Genomic DNA, 26,906 nt, shown 5'->3' with positions numbered 1-26,906 from the left:
GAATAAGCAAGATTTCAACAGGGATGCAAACCATGTCACAACCATAGGTCACAACGTATGGTCACAACACGTGAGACGTCATATCCGGTTTATTTTCGGCTCTGTCCCTGAAGTTCGCAGTTTGATTTGTTATGCCTGTGAAGTAAAATAAATACGGCCCTTTAACTCGGGGACAGAGGAATACTTTGTGTGGCATAACAGGCATCGTGTACCAGCGGGAATTCAAACATGTTTTCTCTGTCAATGACAGTCCAACCACAGGTAAGAAAGCAGGAAGCTTTAGGCCAAGCTAACGTTAGCATTGTTGTTGTTTTGGTTGTGGAGTTGAGCATGCTAGCGAGCTAAATTAACCTTAGCTTGTTCTCATTAGCCATACTGCTCTCGACCTCATGTTGTTTTAACGAGATGCTTTATCGTCAGGGGACATTGTGTCACTATTGTTTTCTGTATATTTACCTACAATAAACTGAAGTAAAGACTATGAGGTCGGTTGAGAGAAGTTTTAGTTAGCTAACACTTCAGTTCTGATGTGTGTCCTTAGCTGCCAGATGGAGAAACTGCGTCAATGAGCGACATGTTTGACTACTGGTGATTTTATAATCTATTAAATCAGCAGTTCAATCAACATATCTACTGATTCGTGATAATCACCTGTATACGGCTAACGTTACCTTATTTAGAACTAAGCTAGTAGCGTGTAAGCTTTTGGTTATATCATGTTGGTTTTATAACGCCATCTAGCTGATGTACTTGACCTGTGTGGATACCTGCTGTCTAAGTCCTTGATCTACCTAACCTAAGTGTGTGTGATGATGTTTTGTACATGTATAATAGTCCACCTTTTCTGACTGTTGGATTACATGTGATGACAGGTGACATTACCTCTAAGTCACCTCATCAATGTCCTCCACTCCATGAAGAGCTCAGTGGGGAGCAGCCTCAGTGCCTCGTGCAGACCCAGAACTCACAAGGAGCATGCCTCAGACTCAGAGGTAAAGCATTGTTTCCTGTCCCCCCTTTTTCAATACTTTTTATTTAGCTGCTCATTTCATTCACATAATGCACTTTGCTCAAAGTATACACTCATATTTTGTACATATCCTATAGGCAAATCTCAACCAACCAAGATACAAGAAGAAGAGTACACATTTTTAACAAAAGCCTGTTCCTGAATAACTTTGAGAGGAATATCATTGGATTCAATTACATAACTTTATTGATCTTACAGCAGCATGTAAACAAGGCATTGCACATGAATTACAAATAAACATAACAAGTAAATATATATTAACAGGGAAAGATATATCTGAAGAATATATCTCAATAGAATACTGAATATAATACGCAATATAAATATACAGTATAAATTAGTAAACACTATATTCGACCACAAACATTTTAACAAAACAAAGTAATCGAAATAAAACGATTTTTTTTTTTTTTTGTGGGTTTTTCAGTTGAATTATACTTAAAGTTTAGGGTAATCAACTGTTAAAAACATACTGTTCACATTTTTTTTTCAATAAATGGATGTTTTCAAAGTAAAATAATCGTTTAGGATAGGATCGTTTTTAATAATCGTGATATCAATTATTGACCCAAATAATCGATATTATGATTTTTGCCATAATCGAGCACCCCTACTACTTACTTTATGCAAGTCAGCTATGTAACTTCAGTGTTTTAATTAAATGTATATCTTTTTCATTACATATTTATATGTATATACATTTATACAAAATCTATATGTATATATTCAATACATGAATGATTTAGGGTGATTGACAGTAGACACCGGTTAAAAAAATAGCTGTTAGCATAGCAATAGCATAGCTTCCATAATAGATTTAATGGATCGGTCCTTATGACAGCAGAGCAAGATCCAATCTCATCCTCCAAAGTGTATAATGTGTCTATGTTTGCAGCCCATGTTGAACCTGCGTGAGCTCGGCCTATCAGACCTGGGGGCGCAGCAGCTGGAGGAGCTGGTGAACAGTGTGTTACCACGCCTGAGTCCACAGGAGGCGCCACTTCCATTGGACGGACAGACGGCGTGGAGGACGTCACATCTCTCTACACACTCATTTTACCACAACAAACATGGTGAGAATGCTCATCTTTTGTCATAAACAGGCCTCCTATAGTGTACAATGCAGCACCCACAGGAAAAGTATGTCGCATTTAGGGGGGATCTATTCCTAAATTAGTTTTCATTAGTGTATATATTTATCTGCAACTATGCACCTAAATGTTCTTGTTAGCTTACAAAGAGCCTTCAAGTCTGCATATGGTTTTCTTTATGGATTCCCCCATGTTGCTACGACATGATTCTACAGTAGAGATGGTGAGCTGACGGGTATACAGTTGCTCACAATATACCACTTCACTGCTAGATGCCACTAAATCTCACACACTGGACCTTTAAACAGTTGTGGCTGGTGCTTTTGCGAACCCATCATCATTCCTATATCAAAACAACATGCCAGGACCTCACAAAATCTCTGATTGCTAGAATATCAGAGTTCTAGTGAGTGAAGGTGGTGGTAAACATCAGTCTCAACATTGTGATGTCTCTGCTTTAGCTTAGATACTAGTTAGTCGTTTTAACAAGCAACCAGGGCCTCTGTTACACTTTTTCTTAAAGGTTAAGTATGCCAGGGATAACAGTTCAACCTCTGTTTGCAGGCTTCTCAGGTGGTGCAATGCCCATGTCTTATTCCAGGCAGCACCCTTCACCTCTCCAGTCTGTCTGCTTAGAGCTGAAACACTGGCCAGGTAACTATGGATCAATATGTTTATTAATAATCGAAAACGTTGCATTCAGTTGCTAAGTGTTACTGAGAGAAAAACTCATTTTCCAGTTAATCATCAATGTTATCTATTGTTACTTATTTTTACTTGTATATTTTAAATGTATATTTACAATGTTTACGCTCATCTAGGTTATATATATCTGCTGTTGAAATGATTGGTTCATGCTTACTGTATATTTCAGTGTGGGTCCCCACCAGAGGCTTTAAAACGTTAAAGAGCAAAACCAGACGACTGCAGTCAGGCTTAGACCGGCCCCTGGAGTCTGAGGGGTTCACTCCCACCTTTATGAAGGTATGTACATAGAGTTGTTGTTAAGAAGATTAAGCAAGTCCTTAAACATGCTATCGATATCATTTAAAGAGGCTCTATTATGCCTATATATGTGCCCTTAAAGTGTTCAGGCCTGAAGAGTGAGTCCAGTGTCATAGCCTTGAGAGCTAAAGTGTAATAATGGTACAGTATTCGGGCTTTGGGAATGCTGCAAACCAACCCTACTTTGTACTACAGGGTTTCCTGACACGAGACAAGGGGGTTGAAATTGAGAGTCTAGACAGCCTGGTTAAGATAAAGAACATACCGGATGGACAGCAGGATTCTTTCAAGAGGGGCTTCGCTGAGGGTTTCCTGAAAGCCCAAACCCTGACACAACGCTCACAAGGCAAGTTCAACATACACAGGCCCGCATTAAGTCACTTAAACGTTTTTATTATGAACCATTAAACAGTTTTTCTCTCTCTCTTTTCAGACACCCTCAGGAGGACTCGTCTCATCCTGCTGGTGCTGATTTTTGCTGGGCTTTACGGTCTCTCCAAGACCCCCTTCGTATCGGGTAAACGCTCCGTTTTTAAAATGCATGAAATCTACTCCCAATGAGTCATTTTGAAGGAAAAACGAATTCAAGTTGCATGGTGCATATTTGACTGTTGCCGCAGCTCTCACTGCGGGGAACAAACATTTTGAAACTCCTTACGCAAAGCTCCCAAAAAAAACAAAGAGCACTCTGACACACCCACAAAGAAGCAACAAATCAAAGAGCACTCACTCTGAGCCAAAATGAATTGGACCACTGGCCACCCCATAGGCGGCACAATTGATATTCCAAACATCAGTATTGCTGCAGATTGAGACATTTGTATCGCTATTTAAATATGAATCTTTATTTTAAAGCTCATCATTTCCACTAACTCATCTATGCATCGAGCGTGTATCATCCCCTACAAGAAGGCTTGGTATGCTCGATGCAGACACCAACACATTCTAATCTGCAGCATTAGGCACTACTATTCCCAATGAACCCTCAGTGAGAGCCAGCGAGTGTGTGTGTGACCTCATTAACCCTGTCATGCAGTGTGATTTCAAACTTTAATCTAACCGTGTTTGACAGTACGGTTCCGAACCACAGCAGGCTTGGACTCGGCTGTGGACCCAGTCGCGGTGAAGAACGTGACGTTCGAGCACGTCAAAGGGATCGAGGAAGCTAAGAACGAGCTGCAGGAGGTGGTGGAGTTCCTGAAAAACCCCGATAAGTTCACGGTCTTGGGAGGAAAGCTGCCAAAAGGTACTGGCACCTTTGTCATTTTCTTATCTCTATGAGAGTGTGGTGTCAATTTAGGGCAACATTCCTGTGTCTTTCTCTCATTCTTCCTCCTCCTCTTTGTCTCTTCTTCAGGTGTTCTTCTGGTCGGCCCTCCTGGGACTGGAAAGACTCTCCTGGCCAGAGCGGTGGCTGGAGAGGCCGATGTGCCGTTCTACTACGCTTCTGGGTCCGAATTTGACGAGATGTTCGTTGGAGTGGGAGCCAGCCGCATCAGGAATCTTTTCAGTAAGCACTTTTTTTCAAGTGTTTTAATATCAAAAGCAACACTTTCCCTCTCTTTTCCTTAGTAGGAAACCTCTTGAGTGTGTAAAATGCACTTCTTCTGATTAAAGGGCAGCTTTATTGAGGCCATTAATTTGTATTAATGTGCTAGGTTATGCTCCTGTTGTGTAAGTCGGAGAGAACGGAGACAATAACAGTGTTTCCGCCCGACCAGGGCTGAGAGGGGAATCCACCCGGAGAGCGGGGGAGGGCTCTTTACGTTAGTGAGCCGGATCATTTGGCTCGGCTCTCTTAAAGCGCCGGCTGTTTCGGCTCCCAAACGGCTCTTCGTGTTACCACAGTTAACCACGGAGCCTCAGTTTCACCGCTGCGAGGCTCCGGCGCTCGCAGTTCACGCGCCGTGCTCCACTAGTACCCCCCGGCTCATCACGTCCAAATCGCGCACGTTCCGAGTTGTCCTGTGGCAGGCTTCGCCGATGTCGGGGAAACAATCTTCAATACTCCGAAAAGAATCCCAATAGACTCCTTTGCCCCTCCAACAGAGGGGTGTCCTTGTCCTTTTTCCTTTTCTTCATTTCAACCGATAAAAACTTTCGATCTTCTCTCAAATTATTAATTCAAATGACAGCAAGAAGCCCCCCTGGCGGAAACGCTGCAATAACACAAGAAACCATTTATTTCAGCGACTGAGATTTTAAATGTGCATGTTTTTTTTTCTCAGATAACATGCAAATGTCCACAGAAATTACCAAGTGAAGTTGAGGAAGGGACAAGGTGATCGTGCTAGACAAAATAACAAAACTACACATGACTTATTCTGCCATCTTAAACAAAACACAAGCAAAAGACTGCTTTGAATATTGTGAGACATGTGTTGATTTCAATATTTGTCTCACTGCTTGTTTCCAGGGGAGGCTAAAGCCAACGCTCCCTGTGTGATCTTCATCGATGAGCTGGACAGCGTGGGGGGGAAGAGGATCGAGTCTCCCATGCACCCTTACTCTAGACAGACTATTAACCAACTGCTTGCTGAGATGGATGGGTAACTACTTACATTATCTGAGGAATCTTTACAGTTTGACATTGTTAAATAAAAAATCAAGCTAATTTGACCAGATGGTGTTTTTGCAAGGCTTGTGTATGCAGTAGGGGTTGATATGCATAGAGTCTTCAAACATCAAAGATATAGAAACATCCAATCTAAAATATGTTTTATTGATAATTGTAATGTTCACAAACATGTAGGCCCTACCTGCCTGGACATACAGAGTTGGTTTCAGTGTTACATGTACTCTGTCAATTGGCATCTTTAAAATAACAATAATGACCATGCTCGTCTGTCACTGTCTGGACGTCTATAACAACAGGTTTATCCAATACCACTCAGCAAAGAAGTTTTAAAGCATTTAAGCTAGCTAACTATGTCACTATGTTGCATCGTATCTGTAACTTGTTCATGTTGGCAGAAGTGAGGCCCTCCCCCCCCCCCCCCCCTTACCCTGTTGCTATGCAACCTTGACAACACATCTCATTTCGTTAGCCTCGTGTTTTTTTCCTCACGCAAAGATACTGTGAAAAGGTATTCGACGTCATAGCTGTGGTATATGGTTATTATACCATGACTTAGAACCAATCAGATTGCTTGATTCGAGCTACCCGTGTCATAAGTAGTTTTATATATAGCAATGTATTGTAAATTAACAATTTATACAAAAAAACACTATAAACATTTATAATCACAAGTGCACACGTTACATTACATGTTTGGTTTCCATGGGAATAAATGAAGTAGTTCATGTTGTTAAATATATGAATTGGTGAGAGTTATAAATTGCTGTGGTGAACACAAAGCAAGAGGAGAGCTACTGTGCTCCAGACACTGACCTCCCTGTCATATTATTTTGTAGGTTTAAACCAAATGAAGGTGTGATCATCATCGGAGCAACCAACTTCCCGGAGGCTTTGGATAAGTATGTTTACTTCTGTGTCTCCTGCTAGAATCAGAATCAGGTTTATTACCAGGTAGGTTGATACTTATGAGGAATTTGACTTTATGTCATGGTGCATACATAAAAGTAAAAAAAAAAATAGAGCTTCCAATGCACATTAATGTTGTGGTTTACAACCCTCAGAGCTTTCCTTGTCAACAACAAAGACTGTAACCCTGAGGGTGTTTCTGTTGCAGTGACCCAGATTGTATGCTAACAGTTTCAGTATTTTACTGACAAGCTGATTATTTTTTAGCGCTCTGATCCGCCCGGGGCGCTTTGACATGCAGGTGACCGTCCCCAAACCAGACGTGAGAGGACGCACGGAGATCATCAACTGGTATCTGAGGAAGATCAAAGTGGATCCAGGTGTGAAAGCAGCATCTGCTTATCAAAACATTATTTTGGTCAAATGATGGTCTATGTTATTTGAAGATAGATTGTTTGTTTGCCTTGGTTTGGTTGTCCTGACACCCTGAACGAACAGAACACAGCTAAGGATTTGAATCAATAACGTTTTATTGATACCGATTCCATTATCTTTTCCTCTTACAAATTAGATTCTTCATCAATTTCTTTATTGATTCCTGATTAATTGTTGTGTTGAAAAAGAGTACATACATGCAAGGCTCAAGGCTAACCTTTTCACAATTGTCCAAAACATATTTTTAAACTGTCGTGAAGTCATTGTAAAACAAACAGTTAAAATGATAAGTAAATAAATAATGAATTTTTGTTTAAATATTTGCTTAGAATAAAAAATGCATCAGTATGTATCTTAATGGAACCTCCGTTAAAGCTAGCCGTTAGCTCCATGCTAGCTTTACCTAGCGCTAGCTGTAGCAATTTGTTGTATCAAAATGTATGAGGGGAAAAATAGGGTTAGCCCACGATTATTAGCGCCAAACTTTGAGGAATTTTTCTCTTTTTCTCTTCCATTTCATTTCATATGTATTTGTTCCGTTCATGGTATGCACAACTTAATGTATAACAATTATTTACAAAACATGTCTCTATAAACACACCGTACCCGGAAAGGAGCAGGGAGAAGAAAATAATCTTATATTACCTGCCCCTTTCTAAAATAAAAATTGAAATAGATGGTCTGTCCTTCATATTTTCTTATTCACAGCCAATCATAACAGTATCATAGGAAAATAAGAGAAACACAAAAACTTCCAAAAAAAATACTTAGTTCCCACTTGACAGTTAACGGAAAGAAACACAACAAAAAATCAACAACCCCAAAACATCAAATGTACAAGGTAAAGTTCACATCCTTGTGCATACACAACAATGTTCAATTGAGAGTGAACAACAAGGAACCGGTTCTCAATTTCCTTCCTTACACAGGACTAGCATTCTTTGAACCTGACATAACAGGCTGAATGTTTGCCATTTCCTTTCCTTTAACAGTAACCTGGAGTGATGCCCTTGACTGTTACTGATAACCTTGCTCTCTCTGCAGCTATTGAAGCCAACATTATTGCCCGGGGCACAGTGGGCTTCTCTGGCGCTGACCTGGAAAATCTGGTCAACCAGGCGGCCCTGAAGGCAGCAGTTGATGGCAAAGACATGGTCACCATGAAGGAGCTGGAGTTCGCTAAGGACAAAATCCTCATGGGTGAGTTATGAGGGAGCTTTAATAGGTACCAAAGAAAGACTGTGTTGACCTGCAATACTGCAACAATCACTCTCATTGAAATCATGTTGAGAATGTGGCAATAAAGTCATTTAATGATTCTCTTTTCTTCAAGGCCCTGAGAGAAAGAGTGCTCAAATAGACAAGAAGAACAAGACTATCACTGCGTACCATGAATCAGGCCATGCGATCGTCGCCTACTTCACCAAAGATGCCATGCCCATTAACAAGGCGACCATCATGCCCAGAGGCCACAGCCTGGGACATGTAAGAAAACAACTTTTAAACTAAATGGTTTCAATTCATTATAATCTAATAACCAGGGCTGCACATAACTGGAGAAAAAAAGAGCACCGTGTCATTTGAAAAAAGGCGCATTTGCGTACCAACATTGAGAGAGAGAGCGGGAGAGAGAGAAGAGAGAGAAGGGAGAAGAGAGAAGAGAGATAAATATATTTGCGAGTTGCATATGAACCTATGATATGAACTCAGGGCCGGCCCGTAGCACTGGCGTAATAGATGTTCGCCTAGGGCGCCAGATCTGGGGAGTCGCTGCGCTGGCAGCTCTGGGAGGGAAAAAAACATTTTTGACCGTTGGGGCTCATCCTAATTTTCGGCCTTGATGTAACAATATTCACAATTAAGTAAATGTAACACCTTTTTCACCCCGGTTACACGTTTCATTTGCCCTGTACGATGGGCGCTGTAAGTGAGAAAAATGGGGGATGTTGGCTTATCTGGCGCCCGTTAACTTTAACTTTAGTCTAAGTTCAAACGGTTTGGTCACAATTTATGTAAACACATATTTCCAAGGCACTCCTTTATAATTATTGGGATGAACAGGTTTGAAATCATTCCAATGTATACTATAGGACAGTAACCAAAAATATCCTTTAAAACTGGAGAGATAAAAAAATATGCATAAATAAATAAATGTTAAGGTAAAATAAGATATGAATGAACAACATAAATAAAATAAGTTACATTAATTTGTTATTGGCTATGGTAGGTTATTGGTTATGTTCACATACTTATTTGATTACATCCACTTGTCTAAGATGACAACAGAGACTTTCGACCCAAACCCAGCTGTTGACTTGTGGATGCAAGCAGCTAATCACAGACTCAACCAGAGAGGAAGAAGTAGGCCTACATCATCAGCTACCATGTCTGACAGAGAGGAAGACAGTGAGGAGAACAGTCAGGAGGGTAGTGATGCTTGTAGGATTACTGGTCGTGCTAATGTTGTCTTGTGTTCACCTCTGCATGTGTGTTCTGTGTTCACCTCTGCACGTGTGTTCAGTGCCGTGTGTCTGGCAAATAAAGTCAAGACCCCCTCAAAAGTTACGGTTTATTTCATTTTAAGGATGAGCACCAAGCAACATCTCCAGGTGCTCCTTTGAGAACCAGGGCAAAACAGTTATGTGCACCCCTGCTAATAAGTCTGTTGAACTGGGCCAACCAGGTGCAATGATGTGTACTGGCACAGTCAATCACTTGACACATATGACTCAGGGGGGTATATACTGAACAATGTTGTCTTATTTTTGGTGACCTACCCAAAAACATGGAACCTGAAGTGCTAAAATGCTAACTAATGTCTGGGTTTTAGGACTCCTTCCTGCACCACTCTATTGACTATCTTACCTTTTTAAAGTTGTATATCCTTTCAACCCCTAAATGATTTCCTTCTCCCATTCTCATCGATGTCAGGTCTCGATGCTCCCGGAGAACGATCGCTGGAGTGAGACTCGCTCTCAGCTGCTGGCCCAGATGGACGTCAGTATGGGCGGCCGTGTAGCAGAGGAGATCATATTTGGCAATGAGTACATCACAACTGGTAGGGAAGAGTTCCTAAAAAATGATTTGTTGTTGAAGTAGTAGTAGTAGTAGTGTACTTGTAGTAGTAGTAGTGTACTTGTAGTAGTGGTAGTGTAGTAGTAGTGTACTTGTAGTGGTAGTGTACTTGTAGTAGTAGTAGTAGTAGTAGTGTACTTGTAGTAGTGGTAGTGTACTTGTAGTAGTAGTAGTAGTAGTGGTAGTGGTAGTAGTAGTAGTGTACTTGTGGTAGTGTAGTAGTAGTAGTAGTGTACTTGTGGTAGTGTAGTAGTAGTAGTAGTGTACTTGTAGTAGTAGTAGTAGTGGTAGTGTACATGTAGTAGTAGTAGTAGTGTACTTGTAGTAGTGGTAGTGTACTTGTACTAGTAGTAGTAGTAGTAGTAGTAGTAGTAGTAGTAGTAGTGGTAGTGTACTTTAAAATGAAACGTCTAATTTTTTTCTCTCCAGGTGCTTCAAGCGACTTCGATAGTGCCACAAAGATCGCTAAGATGATGGTGACCAGATTCGGAATGTGTGAAAAGGTAGGGGACTTAAGGAGAAAAGGCCTGTCGTTCTATTTCTACCGCACATGATTTGCAACATTCAGTATTTGAGCTCAATATGTCTAGAACAAACTCTCAGAATACAGGCTTTTTAATTAGTGTTTTTTTTATTGCTTTTAATAGGGCTGCACAATTTGGAAAAAACAACTCATTGCGATTATTTTTGACTGATATTTTAATTGCGATAGGATTTGTAATATTGGATGAATTGATCATTTTTGAATCAATCACATTTGAACTATCATTGAAAAAAATATGAAAATGATTAAGGAGAGATTTTAACAGAAGATCTGTACCAAATAAATGTGTGTTTAGTTATGTCCATAGAATAAGATGTATAGACTTGGATAACTCTACAGCACCACAATACTTATTTGAATATTGCACTAGTTTATTTGTGATTTTGATAACATTGCAATTCATTTTGCTGCTCTAGTTTTTAAATGTAATTTGTTAATGTCGCACTTTTTTAAATTCCTTTTAAGCACTTTGAATTGCACTGCTGTTAACAATGTGCTATATAAATAAACATGCATGTTCTTGCTGTGTTGCTGTCATTCTATTCGCATTAACACATGTGTTTCCCCTTCCTGTCCCCAGCTAGGTGTGATGACCTACAGCGACATGACGGCCCAGAGCCCGGAGACACAAGCCGCTGTGGAGAATGAAGTCAGGGTGATATTAAAGGTCTGTGTAATCTTTGTTTATACAATTTAACGATTAAGCTGTTGTCAAACCTTTTTTCTCACCATAATTCCCTTTCGCCGTCTCCAGGACTCTTATGAGCGTGCCAGAGCCCTGCTGAAGTCTCATGCCAAAGAGCACAAAAACCTGGCCGAGGCTCTGCTCCTGTACGAGACGCTCGACGTCAAAGACATCCGGCTGGTCCTGGAGGGCAAGACCCTGGAGACCAGATGAAACAAGGGCAGCGCCAATCAGAGGGTAGCACCAGAGCAGGGGGAAGGGGGCGGGTTTTAAACACTCAGGGGTCATGGAAAGAGGAAAAGACTCAATTCATGAATCGGAGAAGTAAAAACTCATGGTCTGCATTCACAAAGTCTCTAGACAAGTGATGATGTACGGCTGTAATTTCTTCATGCTGTCACGTCTGTGTAATCTCAACATTATTTCCAGATAGGTCGTTTAGTGCTGTTGCACTTTAATAGGACTTTCCTGCTGCTGTTAGTTCACTATATGTGACTAAGGCTCACAGGTGAAATGCCTAATGATAAGGAAGTTGCTCAGGTCACTTCATCCTTCAGTGGTAGGACATGTGAATGTAAGGCTGCAACAAAAGCTTATTGTCATTATCAAATATTTTGCTGATTATTCCATGGATTTATCGTTCTTGTCTGTAAGACTTGGTATCGGTAAAAGAAAATGATGATGCCAATCGTTTTTTGATTTGGGTCAAATGCCACCACCACATTCAATAACATCCAAAAGAGAAATACACCAATACATTTGTTCGATTGTTTTCACTGGAAATGCTTCAATACTACTTGGAACTAGGTTATTTCAGGGTCATTTTCTAATAAAATGTTAGAAACATTTTGATCCCAGATAATCAAAGTCAACAGTGACGTCTTTAAATGGCTTGTTTAGTAAGTCCAAACCTAAAACATATTCATTTAATTTGGCGAAAAGCAGGAAATCTACACATATGGAAGTCTGAAAAAAAGCATTTTCTGCTTCTTCTTTTTTTGCCTGTAAAATGACCTGTGTGGTTAATGCATTATCAAGCAATTGTCGAAAAATGATTCTGTCATTCAAGTTATCGCGTTAATTGTTAAAAAAGGGATTTGAAATGTGGTCAAATTCTGTTCAGCCTGTTCTCTTAAAATTCCTATACCGTCGATGAGAAATACTGAGCGGTTTTTATCTTAAACACAAATAACTACTTGGTAATCATTGCAACCAGTCTTTATGAAATCGCAACCCCTATTTAGTTGCCTTATATACATGTTTTTTGTCTAGTATTTCCATTTGGTATAACACCTTTGTGTGCGTGTCTCAATTTGGTCACCAAAAAGTGTCACAATGGGGTGCTTCACTTTGTCTTACCATCAGATTCTAAGTATCTTGGATCATAAATCATGTATCCCATCCCTTCTGTTTATGTCACTCAATCTTATTTTTAAATGTGGCCTTTTGGGGAAGGACTTTAGAGTAAGTATGTATTTCCTTTTTAAAAGACTAGGTCTGACAAGTTAAACCATAGCGTCTAGACACGTTGGGTAAAGTGTAAACATTCAAATGCACTTCTGCACTCTATTATTTTTATTTATGCTGTGAAAACATTTCTGATAATCTGAAAAAGCATGCACCAAATACAAGCTGTGTTTATGTAGTGATAAAGCATTGGGATTTTAGGATTTAAAGTTGTAATGCTCAAACCTAATTTATTTAAATAATAGAGTTAGGCTTCCAAAAAGCCTCTGAAGAATATCAGTGTTTCTTGTAATTTCCAATGAGTTAATGAAAACCTCTTAATCTTTTAATTACTGAAAAAAACAACTAAGTTATGAGTTTATTGTCCATTGGCTTCTCTTGTCGTTAATTTGAGGCAGAGACATGTTAAATGTCCCAATGTGGAGTCAATACAGCAGTGTATGATTAGCGTTATCTGCCATTTTATTGAAAGTATAGCTTTTGTCAAAATGACCACCAGCAAATGTACTTTATAGTGTTGCCCTTTTCACTTTCTTTCTTCATTTTACTTTCTTTCTTCAGTTTACTGGCCTTTTTATCCATGTTTAGCTGTATATATGATGTGTTGATGTTGAGAACATTGTACATAGATGTATAGCAATGCTTTTATGCTGTACACATTGAATGGCTCTGCTGTTGATTGACACAATCTCTCAACATTCTGATGGCAATGGTTGATGAATTGTTTGTGCATCTCAAATAAATAAAAAGAAGACCAAAAGAAGATTGGAGTGTACTTCAGTTTTATTATTTACAAAACTATCAAATGCATATACTTTGTTACAATGAGCCAAAATGAACAAGCTTAACAATTCTGTCACTGAAGACTAGCTTTAAATTATATTCTTAAGAACTGACAAAAAACAACTATTCAAGTATTTGAGCAAACGTCTCATTACTAAAATTATTAAAAACATCACATTATTAGAAAAGCTGTAGTATCATTTAAGTTCACAAAAGATTTGCAGATTTTCAATTTATGTTTCACTTTAAATTTGCATTAAAAAAACTTGGAATCCCGAAGTTTAAAACCACTTCCCAAAGGCCCCAAGAAGAGTCAGAAACACTGGAATAAACACTAATCCGTGGAGCAGGCCAAATGTTATCACAAGAAACACAATCTTGAAGAACGTCCTAAAGATGTAACTCCCGGACATGGACAGCACCAACACTCCTAAAATTGTAGACAGTGCTCCTTGGAGTATTGGATACCCTAAACAGGCCATGGCATCGATCGCTTTCTCATTGACGTCACTCTTAGGGCTAGAGACGAAAGAATATGAAATATGTGCAGAGAAGTCTACCGAAAAACCGATGCACATGACCAAGTTGATCATGGAGATGGAGTCCAGGTTTACACCCCAGAGTGCCATGAACCCTGTCACACCAACAATGACTGAACAAATTGAAAAAGCCACCCAAAGGGAACAAAGAGGACTGGGTATTAGGATGAGCGAGACGACTAGCATCACCATCACAGCCACCGTGATGGTTTGAATGGTGTTGTCCATAATGACAGTATACTGGTCAAAGTAGATGAAAGCAGGGTGGTACACAAGTAGATCTACTTGGCATTCCTCTGCTGTTTTCCTAAGTCCAATCATCATATCCTTCGTGGATGCATTGTTGAGTGTCTGAACAAAAAATCGAGATGCCCGAATCTTGGTATCCGCTGTGAAGTTGATGTCATGTTTGAACATGGCGTTGAGTTCTAAGAAATCTGGCAGATGTGTTAGGAAAGACTCTTGAGAACTTATATTAAGATTGCTGGCATTAGCATACTGTACAAAGGAGAGAAACCAAGCCAAAGTGCCATTGACAAAGTTCAAACTCTCAAAATGTGAAATGCATGAACACAGATGCTTCTGTTCGTCTGCATCCCAGTATGCAAATGGTTGCTTCACTGCTACCATTACGTTACAGCTATATTCGGCGAAGTGTTGCCCTTGATCGTTGTAGTACTTGATGAGGTATGAATCATCCAAAGCCAGATTCCTGATGTCGAGTCCTTCATTTAAGTTAAAACAGCCATAGATGCTAACAGCCAGATAGCCTGCGTAAAGGAAAAATACACAAACTTTTGTTGATTTATGAGTCAAAAACGGGCCGTAGAACTGCTCAAACATGTGACTCACGACCTCCGTTTCCTCCTTTTCAGTGATTCGATCATAGCTCCCCCCAACACAACACATGCCAAAGGCTTTAGAACTCCTGGAGGGTAAGTCTTCAGGGATGTTGGCACAGGTGAACCAGTGCTTGTTCTCTGCTTCTCTTTGTCCGTTCAAAGCCATACACGCCCCCAGGAAGGTGATGCTGTACAGATAGCAGAAGCAAATAGAAATCCCAGCGTACAGGCAGAAGGAGCGGACGGAACCAAAGGGCGAGCTGCAGCCCAGAAATAGAGCCAGCGCGTCGGTCAGGGTGGTGATGGTAATGGAGACCGTAGCATCCTTGTAAGTGTAAGCCAGCCGCTCGGGGACGCCGTCCAGAACACTGGTCCTCTGCCAGCAGGAGATCATGATGAACATATCATCCAGTCCAATACCTTTAGATTAAACAGTCAGAGGAGAAAAGATGTATGCACAAGGGAAATAGGACCCTTATCTACTTTGTATTACAAAGTAGATCTACTTTGTATTACCCTTATCTACTTTGTATTATCGTTTGGCTTTGTCATTTTAAAGGGTATGGGAGTACACCCTGCTTCTTAGCTATTTAACTACAAAGGAGATGCACTGTATTTCACTTTGACGGTTTGACTGCATTTGAAAGTGGTCAAAGTTTGACCGCTTTCAAATGCAGGCTGTTCTGTTTTGTGTATCCAGGCAGCCATTGCTTTCCATAGTAGACTGGACTACCGTATTGAAGCCTCAAATGTGGCATTTTGACCATCGCCATTTTGTTTTTTTGGAACCATAATTGATTTGGATAGGAGGATGGAATAACTAAAAGCATTTAACGAAACTTTACGAAACTTAACTTTTTGGGTTAACATGAAGTTGTTTTGAGCACACTCTAACTTTGATTCAGCATTAGATAGTGGAACCTCATGGGCCTGGACGTTTTACAGAACATAACTTACCTAATATCATGAAAGGACAGGAAGCAACTGTCATGACAAAAGGTTGATCCAGCAGCAGCAGCAGTCCAAATCCACTCAGGACTGCCAGACCTGTGGAGAGCACCCCGCAGGCTGCCACCCACACCTTCGTCCTCACATTATCCAACCTAGAAGAAAATCAGACATTAAAAACAGCTAAACATTCGTACTGCACTGAGATGGTGAGCAGATGTTCTACCAACCTCCAACATGATATGATGGAAAACGTGATGGCGATGGCATAGGTGATGGAGAACAAATGGATGACAGACCCTGGAGACTTTTCAAATTCCCACTGCATCGACATGGAGGTGGAATAAGAAACCTAGAAAGAGTATTAATATATTACATAGTCTACGTACTAAATTAAACTAAAACGGGTTGAAGTTCTGCTTACCTGAATGTCAGCTGATGATATGTTTGAGACTAATTTAATGAAGCTTTCCAACCAAAGGTCAGTCTTTGTTTTGTTGTCTTCACGTAAATAGTAATAGAGCTGTATGGCTTTAGCACTTTCAACTACTGTGCTCTCATTAAGTAATTTCACATTCCCCAGACTCAAATACAAAGGAAAACTCCTAGAATTTAAGTTATACCATGGAAATGTCAAATTGACTGTGTCTATATTGCTGGCATTGGTTTTAATAATGTCTAAAATGTCATTGGAGGTGCAGGATCCCATCACCTCAGTGCACACATCCACATATTCAAATGACTGGTTGTCAAACTGGACCACCATACTTCTTACTTGAAAATCTAAGTCTAGGACGTCCTGCAGTGATTCCACAGTCAAAATATTCCTGTCATTCGTAGCTATAAGAATTGCGTAATTCCCGTCCGTGCTCAGCCTTAAACGCGAAAACGTGGAGTCATTTCCAGTAAAAGTTTCTTGGATGTATTTCCTCTCCAGCTTGGCTTGTCCATCGAAAGGCGTGAACTGTTCTTCGATATCGTTTGACATTCTGTCCTGGAGAAGATAAAATCCACTCCCAAGACATGTCGAGAAAATAAGAGGGGCAATCAAGAACCACCAAGGATGAGATCCGATAAAATGACCCATCATCTCAAAGCAAATGCGCAGGGGCCTCTCAACGCAATATGTGCGTAGTACGGCCATGGCTGTAAGAATTTGGATTTCTGAGGAATATAAAGTAGATGCTCCTTCTCTACTGTCGAGGGTTGTGTGGGTTTTCGCAGCTATATTTATTGTGCTGCAGACCATTTTCAGCTCCTTCATGAAATTAGATTTACATAATTACAGGGTTAGCCCACTCTGTAATGAAAAGAGGCAGATGAGGTTTGAAGAAAGGCTCAGTCAAAGAGCCTATTGAAGGACGGTAGGTGAAGCATGGCTCACTGGGTCCATTTCAATACTGTCCATTGTTTCCAATTGCAACACCCCCAGGTGATAACTTCTCATGGTTGAGGCAACATTCAACTTTGGGGCACTCAAGGTCTAATGAATGCAAAGGCAGAGAACAAAGCTGTTTTATAATGAATGAGGGTTTTCTTTTCTTCTTTGTTTTCTACCTGTCAATTAACAATACCTTTTGGTGTGGTAGACTTCCTTCTCTTCTTTAATCAGTTTCATGGTAGACTTAACCAACTAATGCAGAGTTGTTTAAAATAAGAAAAAATCATAGACACAATGAAATGAGGTATTCAAAAAGTACAAGGAAAAAAAAGTAGGCACAACAAAAGTAATACGATTTTAAATTATAATGGTAAGATACAGCAGCAAAAAAAAGCAAGTGAATCTTTTTTAATGAACCTGTAACCAGTATACATTTGTTCCAAAATATAGTCTGATCCTCACCTAAGTTCAATTAATGAACTACAAACACAATCTGTTTTAATTTATAGCACACAAATTGTTGCTTTGTACATATCCATATCGAAAACGTTGTTAAAACAATCACAGTGTAGGTTGGAAAAATTATGTGAAGCCCTAGACTTTAACAACAACTCGGTTAGGAGTTAGCAAACCTTGTTTTAATCAGTGAACAAGATAAGAAGTGTTGTTTGAGCTATTTTGACTTATAATAATCACTTTTAAAATATTTTGAGTTTGCTATTAACAAAAAGCATCTGCTGATGTGAAGCATGCCTCATGCCTTTTACATGTTTAGACCATAGGTTTAGACTAAATAATCAGAATACAATAAGAACATAATGTTTTCCTATTTTTCTTATTTTATTTATGTATTCAAATAATACTACGACTATTTTAGACAAACTATAAAAACACTGTTAAAAACAGTAATAGCCCAAGTAAAATAACAAAAACTATTTTATTGTATCTTAGTTTCAAACGACATGATCCTCAGTGACGTCACGCATCGAAGCTTGGCCGGAAGTTGCGTGAACAGCAGCCTGTCACCGGAGCTGCTAGCCGCCTGCTGCTCCAAAAACAAGTAAAGTTCACCGAAAAAAGCGTCGCCAAGTGCAGGTTAAACTAGCCCCTTTTAGGAATATGGATGACGACGTGATAACGACTCTGAAGCTGTTGATAATCGGTGAAAGTGGAGTCGGGAAGTCCAGGTTTGTAGCAAGCTGTTAGCTAGCCTGTTGTGAATGTTGACATTCTTCTTATTATGTAAGTGTATTACACAGCTGTCGCTAAGCTAACAGCTAATGTTGTTGATGTCCTTTTCCTGCCAATGTAGGCCACATATTCACTTTTAACAAGTTGACAATTAGGTGTCAGAAAAATGGCAGCGTCATATAGGCTGCTGTAAAACTTCCCCCTGGTATTTTGTTTCCTGATAGGGATGCTGCTGCTCATTTCAACATTACAACTGTGTAGCTATTGTACTGTGCTTGTAACTGACAGAGGGAAGGGTTGATAGAGTTTGCAGTCACCTCACGAAAGCCTAGTGTGTCTTGCTTATAGCCTTGTTTTCTGTATTCTCCTAACAGTCTTCTCCTGAGGTTCACAGAGGATACCTTTGACCCTGATCAGGCAGCAACAATAGGTTTGTAACTTACACACACATGTACATCAACACATGGTTCAACACAGAAATATCATTTAGAAGGTGCCACCATCAAAGCCTTTTCTCTTTACTTTGTTTCTTCCTTTCATTAATGATCAGGTGTGGATTTCAAAGTAAAGACCCTCTCAATAGATGGGAACAAAGCAAAGCTCGCCATATGGGTAAGAAATAAGTCATTATGTCACTGTCTACAGTTTAGTCTTTGTTGTTAGGAAAAACACGAGGATGTACGTGTTTTCTCCACAAGGCGGAGACATTGCACAGCCAGACTCTCATAAAGAAACTTTAACACTTTTCATGAGGCATACAATCCAGATGTCCAATGTAAAAACACTACCACCATTCTCAGTGAGACCATAACCCAAGCCCAACATACTGAAATGGCATACTCTTTATTGTTGAGAATATTAGAATAATAATTGAGCAATAAGTGTGCCGGAGGATGCCAGGGCTCAAAATACATTATGAGAAAGAGGACGGCACTTTGTAAAGTTTAATGGGCTGACGCAGGTGTAATACTTATAATGCATGTAGTTTAAAAATTCATATTTAAATTATAATAATTGTGAATTTTTAAATGTCTGATTGGATTAAAACTCATAAATACAATATATGCTTTTTAATTACCTTCTATTGAATTTCATTATATCTATATTGTCGAATTTGGTCTACCAATCAGCAAACTCCCATATATATAAACAAATTATAATTCCAATGCCTGACTCATAATATTCCCTTCTTTGTGTGAATTTCAATAAAAAGAGAAGTAAAATAAATTGATATATTTTCCTGCATTTATATGCACCATACTCTAATCCACTTAACAAGCAATACAATCATTCTCAGACACTTAAATGCTGTTTAGTCTCCTAACTTCCCCATATATTTTCAGGCTTGTCCTTCAAGCCAATAAAATCGTATTTTGATAGAAAATAGAAGTACACAATGAAATGTAACTTATGTTTTTGCAGCTCTGCCAGTTCCATAACGTGCCAAGTCATCCTGTTTTAAACATTAGCATTGTGAATAATTCCCTTAAGAATAAAGATTTGCAAAAGTTCTCAGGCAGTGGCCAATTTCACAGCGGGACAGTCTGAGACATCGCACCACTTATTGGGAAAATGATGTCTGTGAGTGTGGACACATGTAGTTTTTAAATGCTTGGCGTTATGGAGCTTTTTGCTGCTGTTAATCTTAAGTGTTTTTACTTTGACAGGACACAGCCGGACAGGAAAGGTTTCGCACCCTGACACCCAGCTACTACCGCGGTGCGCAGGGAGTCATACTCGGTACACAGTGATGTTTATAAAGCCTCATAACCTGTTCTAAACCTGACCTAGAAACACTTTCTCTTTTACCAGCTAACATATTATCTTCACTCTCCCGCTTTAACACTTTCTTTACACATTTTCTATAAGTCACAGCCATCAGATTACAGCAACTTCTAATACAAATGTTAATAATAAAAGGAAGATGTTCCAATTCATTTTTCCCTCTAACTCCTTTTCTCTGTTTGCATGGTTTTGACAGTGTATGACGTCACAAAGCGTGAGACATTTACGAGGCTTGAAAACTGGCTGAACGAACTGGAGACCTACACAACACGCAATGAAATTGTAAAGATGCTTGTTGGGAATAAAATCGATCGGGTGAGTCTGTCTGACACAAAACAGGTTAAAACAGTTACAGTTCCATCAGCCCATTTCCTTGACAGATCCTAGACCTCTGACCCAAACCATGTTCTGAACAGTGAATATGAACTGCTACCATCTAATCGGAGATACAGGATCCCACCATTCAATAAGGTCAGACTGAAGCATCCTTTGTGCATCAGTCAACACAGAGCTAAATCCTAGATCAAATGCAGCTGAAGGCTCTTTGAGCAGCTTTTCTCTCACTGATTGTGCTGTTATGTTCAATGTTTGTTGTTTGTGTTTCATGTATTTGTGTCTGGATATTTGTCTGTTGATGTTGGACATGGAGCTGCTGTGACGCAAGTCAAATTTTAGACTTGATCTGACAAATAAAGTAATATCGTATCGTATTTCTGGTCATTTAGTAAACCTAAAAGGCTTAAACTCAGCCAAGAAGGTAAAATATGTAAGGTTTCCAAATTAAAAACAATTAATTGTTTCCAACATTATTCATCTTTGAAAACACATGCTGTTGTATCCCCTTTGAGCATGCGTCCATGTTTGGTTGTCTGACAGAAAGTGACTTGTTTTATCACAATTTAAGACCGATTTTTAGGATAGACTTTAACGATGTACGTTTTATTTCTACTTCATGTTATAACCAGAGCAAAATAAAATAAGCAAACTATTGCAGGAGCCAAACCACATTGGAAAACCACTCATTTTTAGCATGAAACTGCTTTATTCAGTGTTTTCACAGGTTTTGTTTACCTTGCATATAATTTGGCTCCTGGTAAAAACATCTAGAGTGTCTGGATCTTAAGTGAACAGAGAAACAAGCTGAGTAAATGTTAGCAGTTAGCTTGCAGCCCACCCATCCGCCAACATATTTTATACAAGTTTTTACCAGTTATGCTCGCTGTGTCCTTTTTGTTTTGGAAATAAGGAGACCTTTTTTTTTGATAATTCTGCTCCTTCTAAAAACCTCCTGATTGATCAACAACAAATTCCACAATCCAACGCTACTTTACGACCCCCCCCAAACTCTGTATTTTCTCATCGTTTCCACTGAAAAACCACTCAGGGCAGAACAAAAAAATGTTTAGTTGAATGTTAACCTTTGCTTTTATATTTCCTCCTACCTCTTTTGGGAATGAAAAAATAGGTCCTTTGCTTGTGCAGAACAAGACTTTTAATCCTTCAACATGTGTATTCCACATGGAGAAAATAACATAGGATGTCTGTTTGTTTTTCAGGACGACCCTGAAGTGGATAGAAACGAGGGCCTGAAATTTGCTCGGAAACACTCTATGCTTTTTATCGGTAAGTATACATGTCAGACGCGGTCAGACATGCTCATATAAACTCATAGAGCCATAACATGAGGCTTACTGTAAAGCCATTCAAACGTACTTACTGTCCTTAAAATGCAGAACTGTAATTGTGTAGTTGGACCAAAAGAAGTCAAAACATCACTTTAGTAAGTCATGCGTTTAGTTTTGAGTTGTTTTGTGTTTATACGGCTGTGGCATTTTGGAGCCTCTCTAGCGTTGCGAGATGCTCCAAAAGAAGTGCATTATGATTAAAATCTAGCGGGCTTTCATTTATCGGATCCATGTCTACACGTGTTCCTGATTCCCATCGCCTATCTGCCCCTCTCTGGGAAATTACGTTAAAGTTTCTGCAGAGTTTCCATTTTAGAACAGCTAAATTAAGGGTTTCGAAAAAGGGTTGGGCAGCGAAGATGTTGTGGATAAATCCGCTGTCATGATGTCTTCATCCCACTGGATATGACTCTGGCTTCTTAAAATTAAATCATTTTCTATTTAATAAGTCATATTGGCAACACATGGATATATATTTTTAAGTTTTACGACAGGATATGCTAAAAATATATATATTGCCCTGTTTTGGGTTTAAAGGGGAATTGTTTTGGTCATTTTTCATGTTTTCTACCAGGTTTCTTTGCTGATAAATCTGAGTAACCCTCTTTCTTTTGTACAGAGGCCAGTGCAAAGACCAAAGATGGCGTCCAGTGTGCCTTTGAGGAGCTTGTGGAGAAGATCCTACAGACTCCAGGGCTGTGGGAGAGTGAAAACCAGGGTCAGAAGGTCCGTCTGGGGGACCAAGAGCATGGTGGTGGCAGGGCATGTGGAGGATACTGTTCCATACCCTGAAACTTGAAAAGAAACAACGACAACAACTGACAGGAATGACTACGGAGCAGAAACTGATATATTGGATGTGGAACTGAATGAGTACTCTAAAAAAAAAAAAAAAGTTTGTTCTTTTGGTCGAAAGGACTTTTTGCTGTTTGCACACTTCCTTTTCAACCATCATCTGTCACCACTTTCTGTTAAAAACATGAATGAAAGTATCCTGCAAAAAAAAAAAAGCCTCTTGCCTAAGGAAGTATAGTGTTTTAAATTGACATGCCAAGTGTACATCATCGGAGTTCATGTCTGGTTTGAATTTAGCTTATTGGCAGCAGTGATTCTGTTGTGCATTAAGGCATCAGGTTAATAGCATAGTGCCTGTTACGTGAACCAATTTGTAGGTTACAGCATATAGCAAATTTACCCCAAAGGATGCATTATAATCAATACAGACATCCCCTTGATTCCTTTATTGCAGGATTGCTTACACGTTGTGAGCTTTAAATACCAACTTTATGTAACGGCAACGAACGAAATGTTATACAAGATGTTTATTTGTACGTTTTATTCTATATATATATTGCATCACTTGAATCAACTTGTAAGTCATAATGCACCACAACACTGTGAATGCTCGCTGATTACACTATGGACCGCAGTAATTTACACCAAGTAATTTTTGCTCATCCAATTATTATTTGTATTTATAGATGCTTTAAAGATAATCAATTTCCTTTCTCTTATCATGATATATGCAAACCTAGTAGCCATGTTTTAGGACTTCCTGCTATCTGTCTGTCCGGCACCATAATTTCCATAAGGTTTACAGAATTGGAGCTGATATAATACAATATGTTCTTATACTCTCTTCAGCTTTTTTGCCTATCTGACCTGGCAACACATTTAATTTAGCCTGTACATTTGTTTGCTTGGGTTTTTATTTAGCCATTTCTGTGTGGTGTTGTGGTCCATGTAATGTCCCAGCGACGTATTGAAGGCATTTCTCACACCTTATAGTATGAGAGCATTCCTAAGAGCTTCCTGTCTTCAGAGTTGATTCGATGTATTGTTTGCTTGTTGAAAATCATGCTGACCGTTTTATCCCTGACCTTTTTGTCCTGTTTGCTGTGAATCATATTCAGCAAATTGTAACAATTATATTATCTGCCTTAACTTTGAATGACATGTAGGCTACTAGAGTCATGGCCCAGTAACGTTTGTATTGTTTCAAACTGAAATAAATGACAACCTGGAGATGCCGTCTCTCAATACTTATTATTGTATCGCAATTTGAGAGCTGAGCACGTTGTGTGGAATCCCATAATTAAAAGCAGGTCACAGTGGAAACACAAGTGAGTTTCTCTTTCCAATTTACTTGGTTGATGACTAGCCTGCCGCACATGCTAAAATATTCTCTGCACAAGATGTTAAAAAACAGACTGGAAAAATCCTGTTAATCATGCTTTGTAAAATAGTCCCAGAGGACTGCGTGATGTGATTACAAGCTTATGTTTGGTGTCAGGATGTCCCCAGTTGGAGGACGCTCACCACAAGTCTCTACCAGACGTTTTCCTGAGGCTTATCGTGTTCTTTCTATTTCCAATAACATAAGTTGTTGGCAGTTTACCCCCATATTGAGGTCAGAAAATTCCTGAGCTCTCATTTGGCATTTTATTTTGTGTTTTTACATCGAAAGCAGATGACAGTTGTGCGTCTGGCCTATCAGAGATGTTAAAGAAAATACTGAAGATTTAGTTCCTAAGACAGATATCCCATTGTTTTTGTGAGCAACCTGCCTTATTTCATTACAATACATTCCATTTTTCATCAGGAACTTTATCAAAAAGTTGAACTTGCATAACAACCCAGTCTCATAGCATTTCGTGTTCACTAACACGATTTTTAATCTATTGATTCGTGTTCACCAACACGATTTTCCCCTTTTTTTCGTGTTGCACAGCACGATTTAAAAGCAATGTATTTCTACTGGTAATGTGTTTCGTGCCTGTAGCACGTATTTTTCTCCGGTCGGGTCGTGGAAGACCGGAAGCTGTGTGGTTCATAAAAACATGTTCTTACTCAATATCAAGCCACAATTATTGCTTTTATTTTAAATCGTATAATTTCGGACTTTTGTTGCCGTCTGTGAGGAAAATAAATGGGGCTCAGAGCCTCAGGATACTGAAATCTGTATTTTTTAAATATTTTTTTCCTTCTAATTTGTTATTGTTTTCAAAATAACACACTGTTATTTACTCACCAATAACACACAATTATCCTTGCTTTTATTTATTGGTTTAATTCCATAATCTCGGGCTTTTTTGGCGTCCGTCAGGAACTGAATTTCAAAATAAAAATAACCGGAAACACATGTAGGCCTCTAGGAGTTTAGAATGGCCGAAGACACTACACTACCCATAATCCCCAGCTATCGTTTAGGACTACAGTCCCCGTGATTAATCTTCAAGCTCTGGGATTGGATGTTGGAGTGGCAGTGCGCCAAGGTTACGCCGAGCGTCAAACAGCTGTTTGAAATGGAACGAAACCACGCCAGACTATCCAAAACTGGAATCGAACGCCCCCCCAGAACTACACATGCTGGCTATTGTGTTTCGCAAAATGTTCTATGGGACGTCTCTACTGAACGTTTTCGTTTATCCCACAATTAGAAGTTGCCAGTATTAAACAGATTGGTGTTATCAAATGTAAAACATATAATTAATAAATGGGTGAAAATCGCTTGGGTCCATAATGCGCAGCATTAATATATACCCACATGACAGCTCATTGTTACTTTGTAATTCTACTCCACTACAATTCAGAGGTTAACCTGGTATTTTTACTTTTCTACACTTATTTGAGTTACTTTGCAGAGTAAAATTCAGGTAAGGTGATTGTCAAGTGCCAACAATCAGGAGAGATATTTGATAGTTGGTGCTTGAGAAGACTAAACATTTATCTGCAATTGACATGAATGGAAACGAGTAATAAAGTATATTCATCACTCGTTATTCTCTACTAATAGTTCATTAAAGACTGTATATTATGGCTATTTTGCACATCCCTTTCAAGATTTCCAAAGGTTTATTGACATATCATAATACACAACTACAGTGTATACAATGAATGAAAAACTTGGGTCACAGGTTCCTCAACAGTGCATTACAAGACATCTATCAATATGTGTGTATATACCTCCACCATTGAACTGTCATATTCTGCACATTTCTTATACTATCTACATACATAAGAGTATAATACATATGTATAATATCAGTTAAAATAAGTGCTTCAACATAGTTAACATTGCAGGAAAGCAATTGTTACGTTCCCTATTGGGCTAGGGGAACCAAAGGGACACGACATGACCAGATTGGATTTGGTATATGTTACCGGTGGTTTATTTGTAACCCAAAACAATGAACACAATAATATACACACGAACAGCCTGGACCAACAACGGACCAAACTGTTACGGTTTAACAAAAGAAGACTCCAAAAGAGAGTTGCACAGTATGCTACAAAAGAAAGAAAGTAGGCCTACCTCACTTCGAAAGTGGAACGAAACACTAAACAAAAGGAGGCTGTGTGGGAACACAGCTGTTGCTGATCAACCGGTGCTAATCACCGGGGTCTAAGCAATACTTTCACAAATGCTGATCCACAGGCGCTAAGCTAACCTGGGTCTAAGCTGTTTCACAATGTCAATATCCTAAATGCGGTTCTACAGGAGCTAAGCAACCTCTATACGCAATACACACACACAAACCCTATACTAGACACAGAATACTACGACACACTGCTAATCAGTGTGCTCGCACAGAACCCTACTGAACACACTGCTAGGCAGTCTAAAGAAGCACAGAATACACACTGCTAGGCAGTCTAAGGAATCACAGAAAATGGCCTTGTCACAATGAGAGGGTTGAGGCGTCTGTCACACAATACAGAGCCTTCCGAATGGTGTCCGTGCCCGGCCTTTATACTCTTCCCCCGGATGACGTCGCAGAAGTGGGCGGGGATTGGGTGACGTCCGTCCAATCACCGCGGATGTTGCGAGGTCAGGACGGCCAATGGCAGCAGAGGAACTGCACAGCTCATTTACATACCCACACACAAACAGAGTTAAGGGCACAAGGTAACAGCGGCTGTAACATCCCCCCCC

General features: G+C 39.5%; 3 protein-coding genes across 4 annotated transcripts; 2 read left to right on the top strand and 1 right to left on the bottom strand.

Annotated features, from left to right (window-relative positions):
* Nucleotides 1-27: 27 nt before the first annotated feature.
* Nucleotides 28-13,579, top strand: yme1l1b (YME1-like 1b). 2 transcript variants are annotated; one of them, XM_034215433.1, is made up of 18 exons: nucleotides 28-261; nucleotides 873-992; nucleotides 1,926-2,103; nucleotides 2,686-2,775; nucleotides 2,996-3,105; nucleotides 3,322-3,472; nucleotides 3,560-3,643; nucleotides 4,217-4,372; nucleotides 4,484-4,636; nucleotides 5,543-5,675; nucleotides 6,541-6,603; nucleotides 6,878-6,990; nucleotides 8,090-8,245; nucleotides 8,379-8,530; nucleotides 9,977-10,103; nucleotides 10,550-10,623; nucleotides 11,245-11,331; nucleotides 11,419-13,579. In XM_034215433.1, the coding sequence occupies exons 1-18, from the start codon at nucleotides 229-231 to the stop codon at nucleotides 11,560-11,562; spliced, it is 2,124 nt and encodes a 707-aa protein (XP_034071324.1). In that variant the 5' UTR covers nucleotides 28-228; the 3' UTR covers nucleotides 11,563-13,579. The 2 variants fall into 2 exon arrangements, with proteins under 2 accessions (XP_034071324.1, XP_034071323.1); XM_034215432.1 differs by having other exon boundaries at nucleotides 4,199-4,372.
* Nucleotides 13,580-13,677: 98 nt separating this feature from the next.
* On the bottom strand, nucleotides 13,678-17,081 carry LOC117545596 (patched domain-containing protein 3). The gene is made up of 4 exons (XM_034215436.1): nucleotides 16,353-17,081; nucleotides 16,159-16,280; nucleotides 15,938-16,083; nucleotides 13,678-15,400 (listed from the first exon to the last, which is right to left on the bottom strand). Exons 1-4 carry the CDS (start codon nucleotides 17,070-17,072, stop codon nucleotides 13,881-13,883), a joined length of 2,508 nt encoding a protein of 835 aa, XP_034071327.1. The 5' UTR covers nucleotides 17,073-17,081; the 3' UTR covers nucleotides 13,678-13,880.
* Nucleotides 17,082-18,282: 1,201 nt separating this feature from the next.
* Nucleotides 18,283-23,995, top strand: LOC117545597 (ras-related protein Rab-18-B-like). The gene is made up of 7 exons (XM_034215437.1): nucleotides 18,283-18,496; nucleotides 18,875-18,930; nucleotides 19,051-19,112; nucleotides 20,168-20,240; nucleotides 20,482-20,600; nucleotides 21,842-21,908; nucleotides 22,590-23,995. Exons 1-7 carry the CDS (start codon nucleotides 18,429-18,431, stop codon nucleotides 22,760-22,762), a joined length of 618 nt encoding a protein of 205 aa, XP_034071328.1. The 5' UTR covers nucleotides 18,283-18,428; the 3' UTR covers nucleotides 22,763-23,995.
* Nucleotides 23,996-26,906: the final 2,911 nt, after the last annotated feature.

Source organism: Gymnodraco acuticeps, unplaced genomic scaffold, assembly GCF_902827175.1.
Source record: "Gymnodraco acuticeps unplaced genomic scaffold, fGymAcu1.1, whole genome shotgun sequence".
Lineage (NCBI taxonomy): Eukaryota > Metazoa > Chordata > Actinopteri > Perciformes > Bathydraconidae > Gymnodraco > Gymnodraco acuticeps.
This window is presented reverse-complemented; position numbering and strand designations above follow the sequence as displayed.

Coding starts and splice junctions, on each gene's coding strand:
- LOC117545597 (XM_034215437.1), top strand. CDS start 18,429: ATGGATGACGACGTGATAACGACTCTGAAGCTGTTGATAATCGGTGAA. Junction 18,931..19,050: donor TGATCAGGCAGCAACAATAG/GTTTGTAACTTA, acceptor ATTAATGATCAG/GTGTGGATTTCAAAGTAAAG. Junction 21,909..22,589: donor ACACTCTATGCTTTTTATCG/GTAAGTATACAT, acceptor TCTTTTGTACAG/AGGCCAGTGCAAAGACCAAA.
- yme1l1b (XM_034215432.1), top strand. CDS start 229: ATGTTTTCTCTGTCAATGACAGTCCAACCACAG. Junction 3,644..4,198: donor CAAGACCCCCTTCGTATCGG/GTAAACGCTCCG, acceptor CGTGTTTGACAG/TACGGTTCCGAACCACAGCA. Junction 11,332..11,418: donor AAGTCAGGGTGATATTAAAG/GTCTGTGTAATC, acceptor CGCCGTCTCCAG/GACTCTTATGAGCGTGCCAG.
- LOC117545596 (XM_034215436.1), bottom strand. CDS start 17,072: ATGGCCGTACTACGCACATATTGCGTTGAGAGGCCCCTGCGCATTTGC. Junction 16,281..16,352: donor TATCATCAGCTGACATTCAG/GTAAGCAGAACT, acceptor TACTCTTTCTAG/GTTTCTTATTCCACCTCCAT. Junction 15,401..15,937: donor CTGTCCTTTCATGATATTAG/GTAAGTTATGTT, acceptor TTTAATCTAAAG/GTATTGGACTGGATGATATG.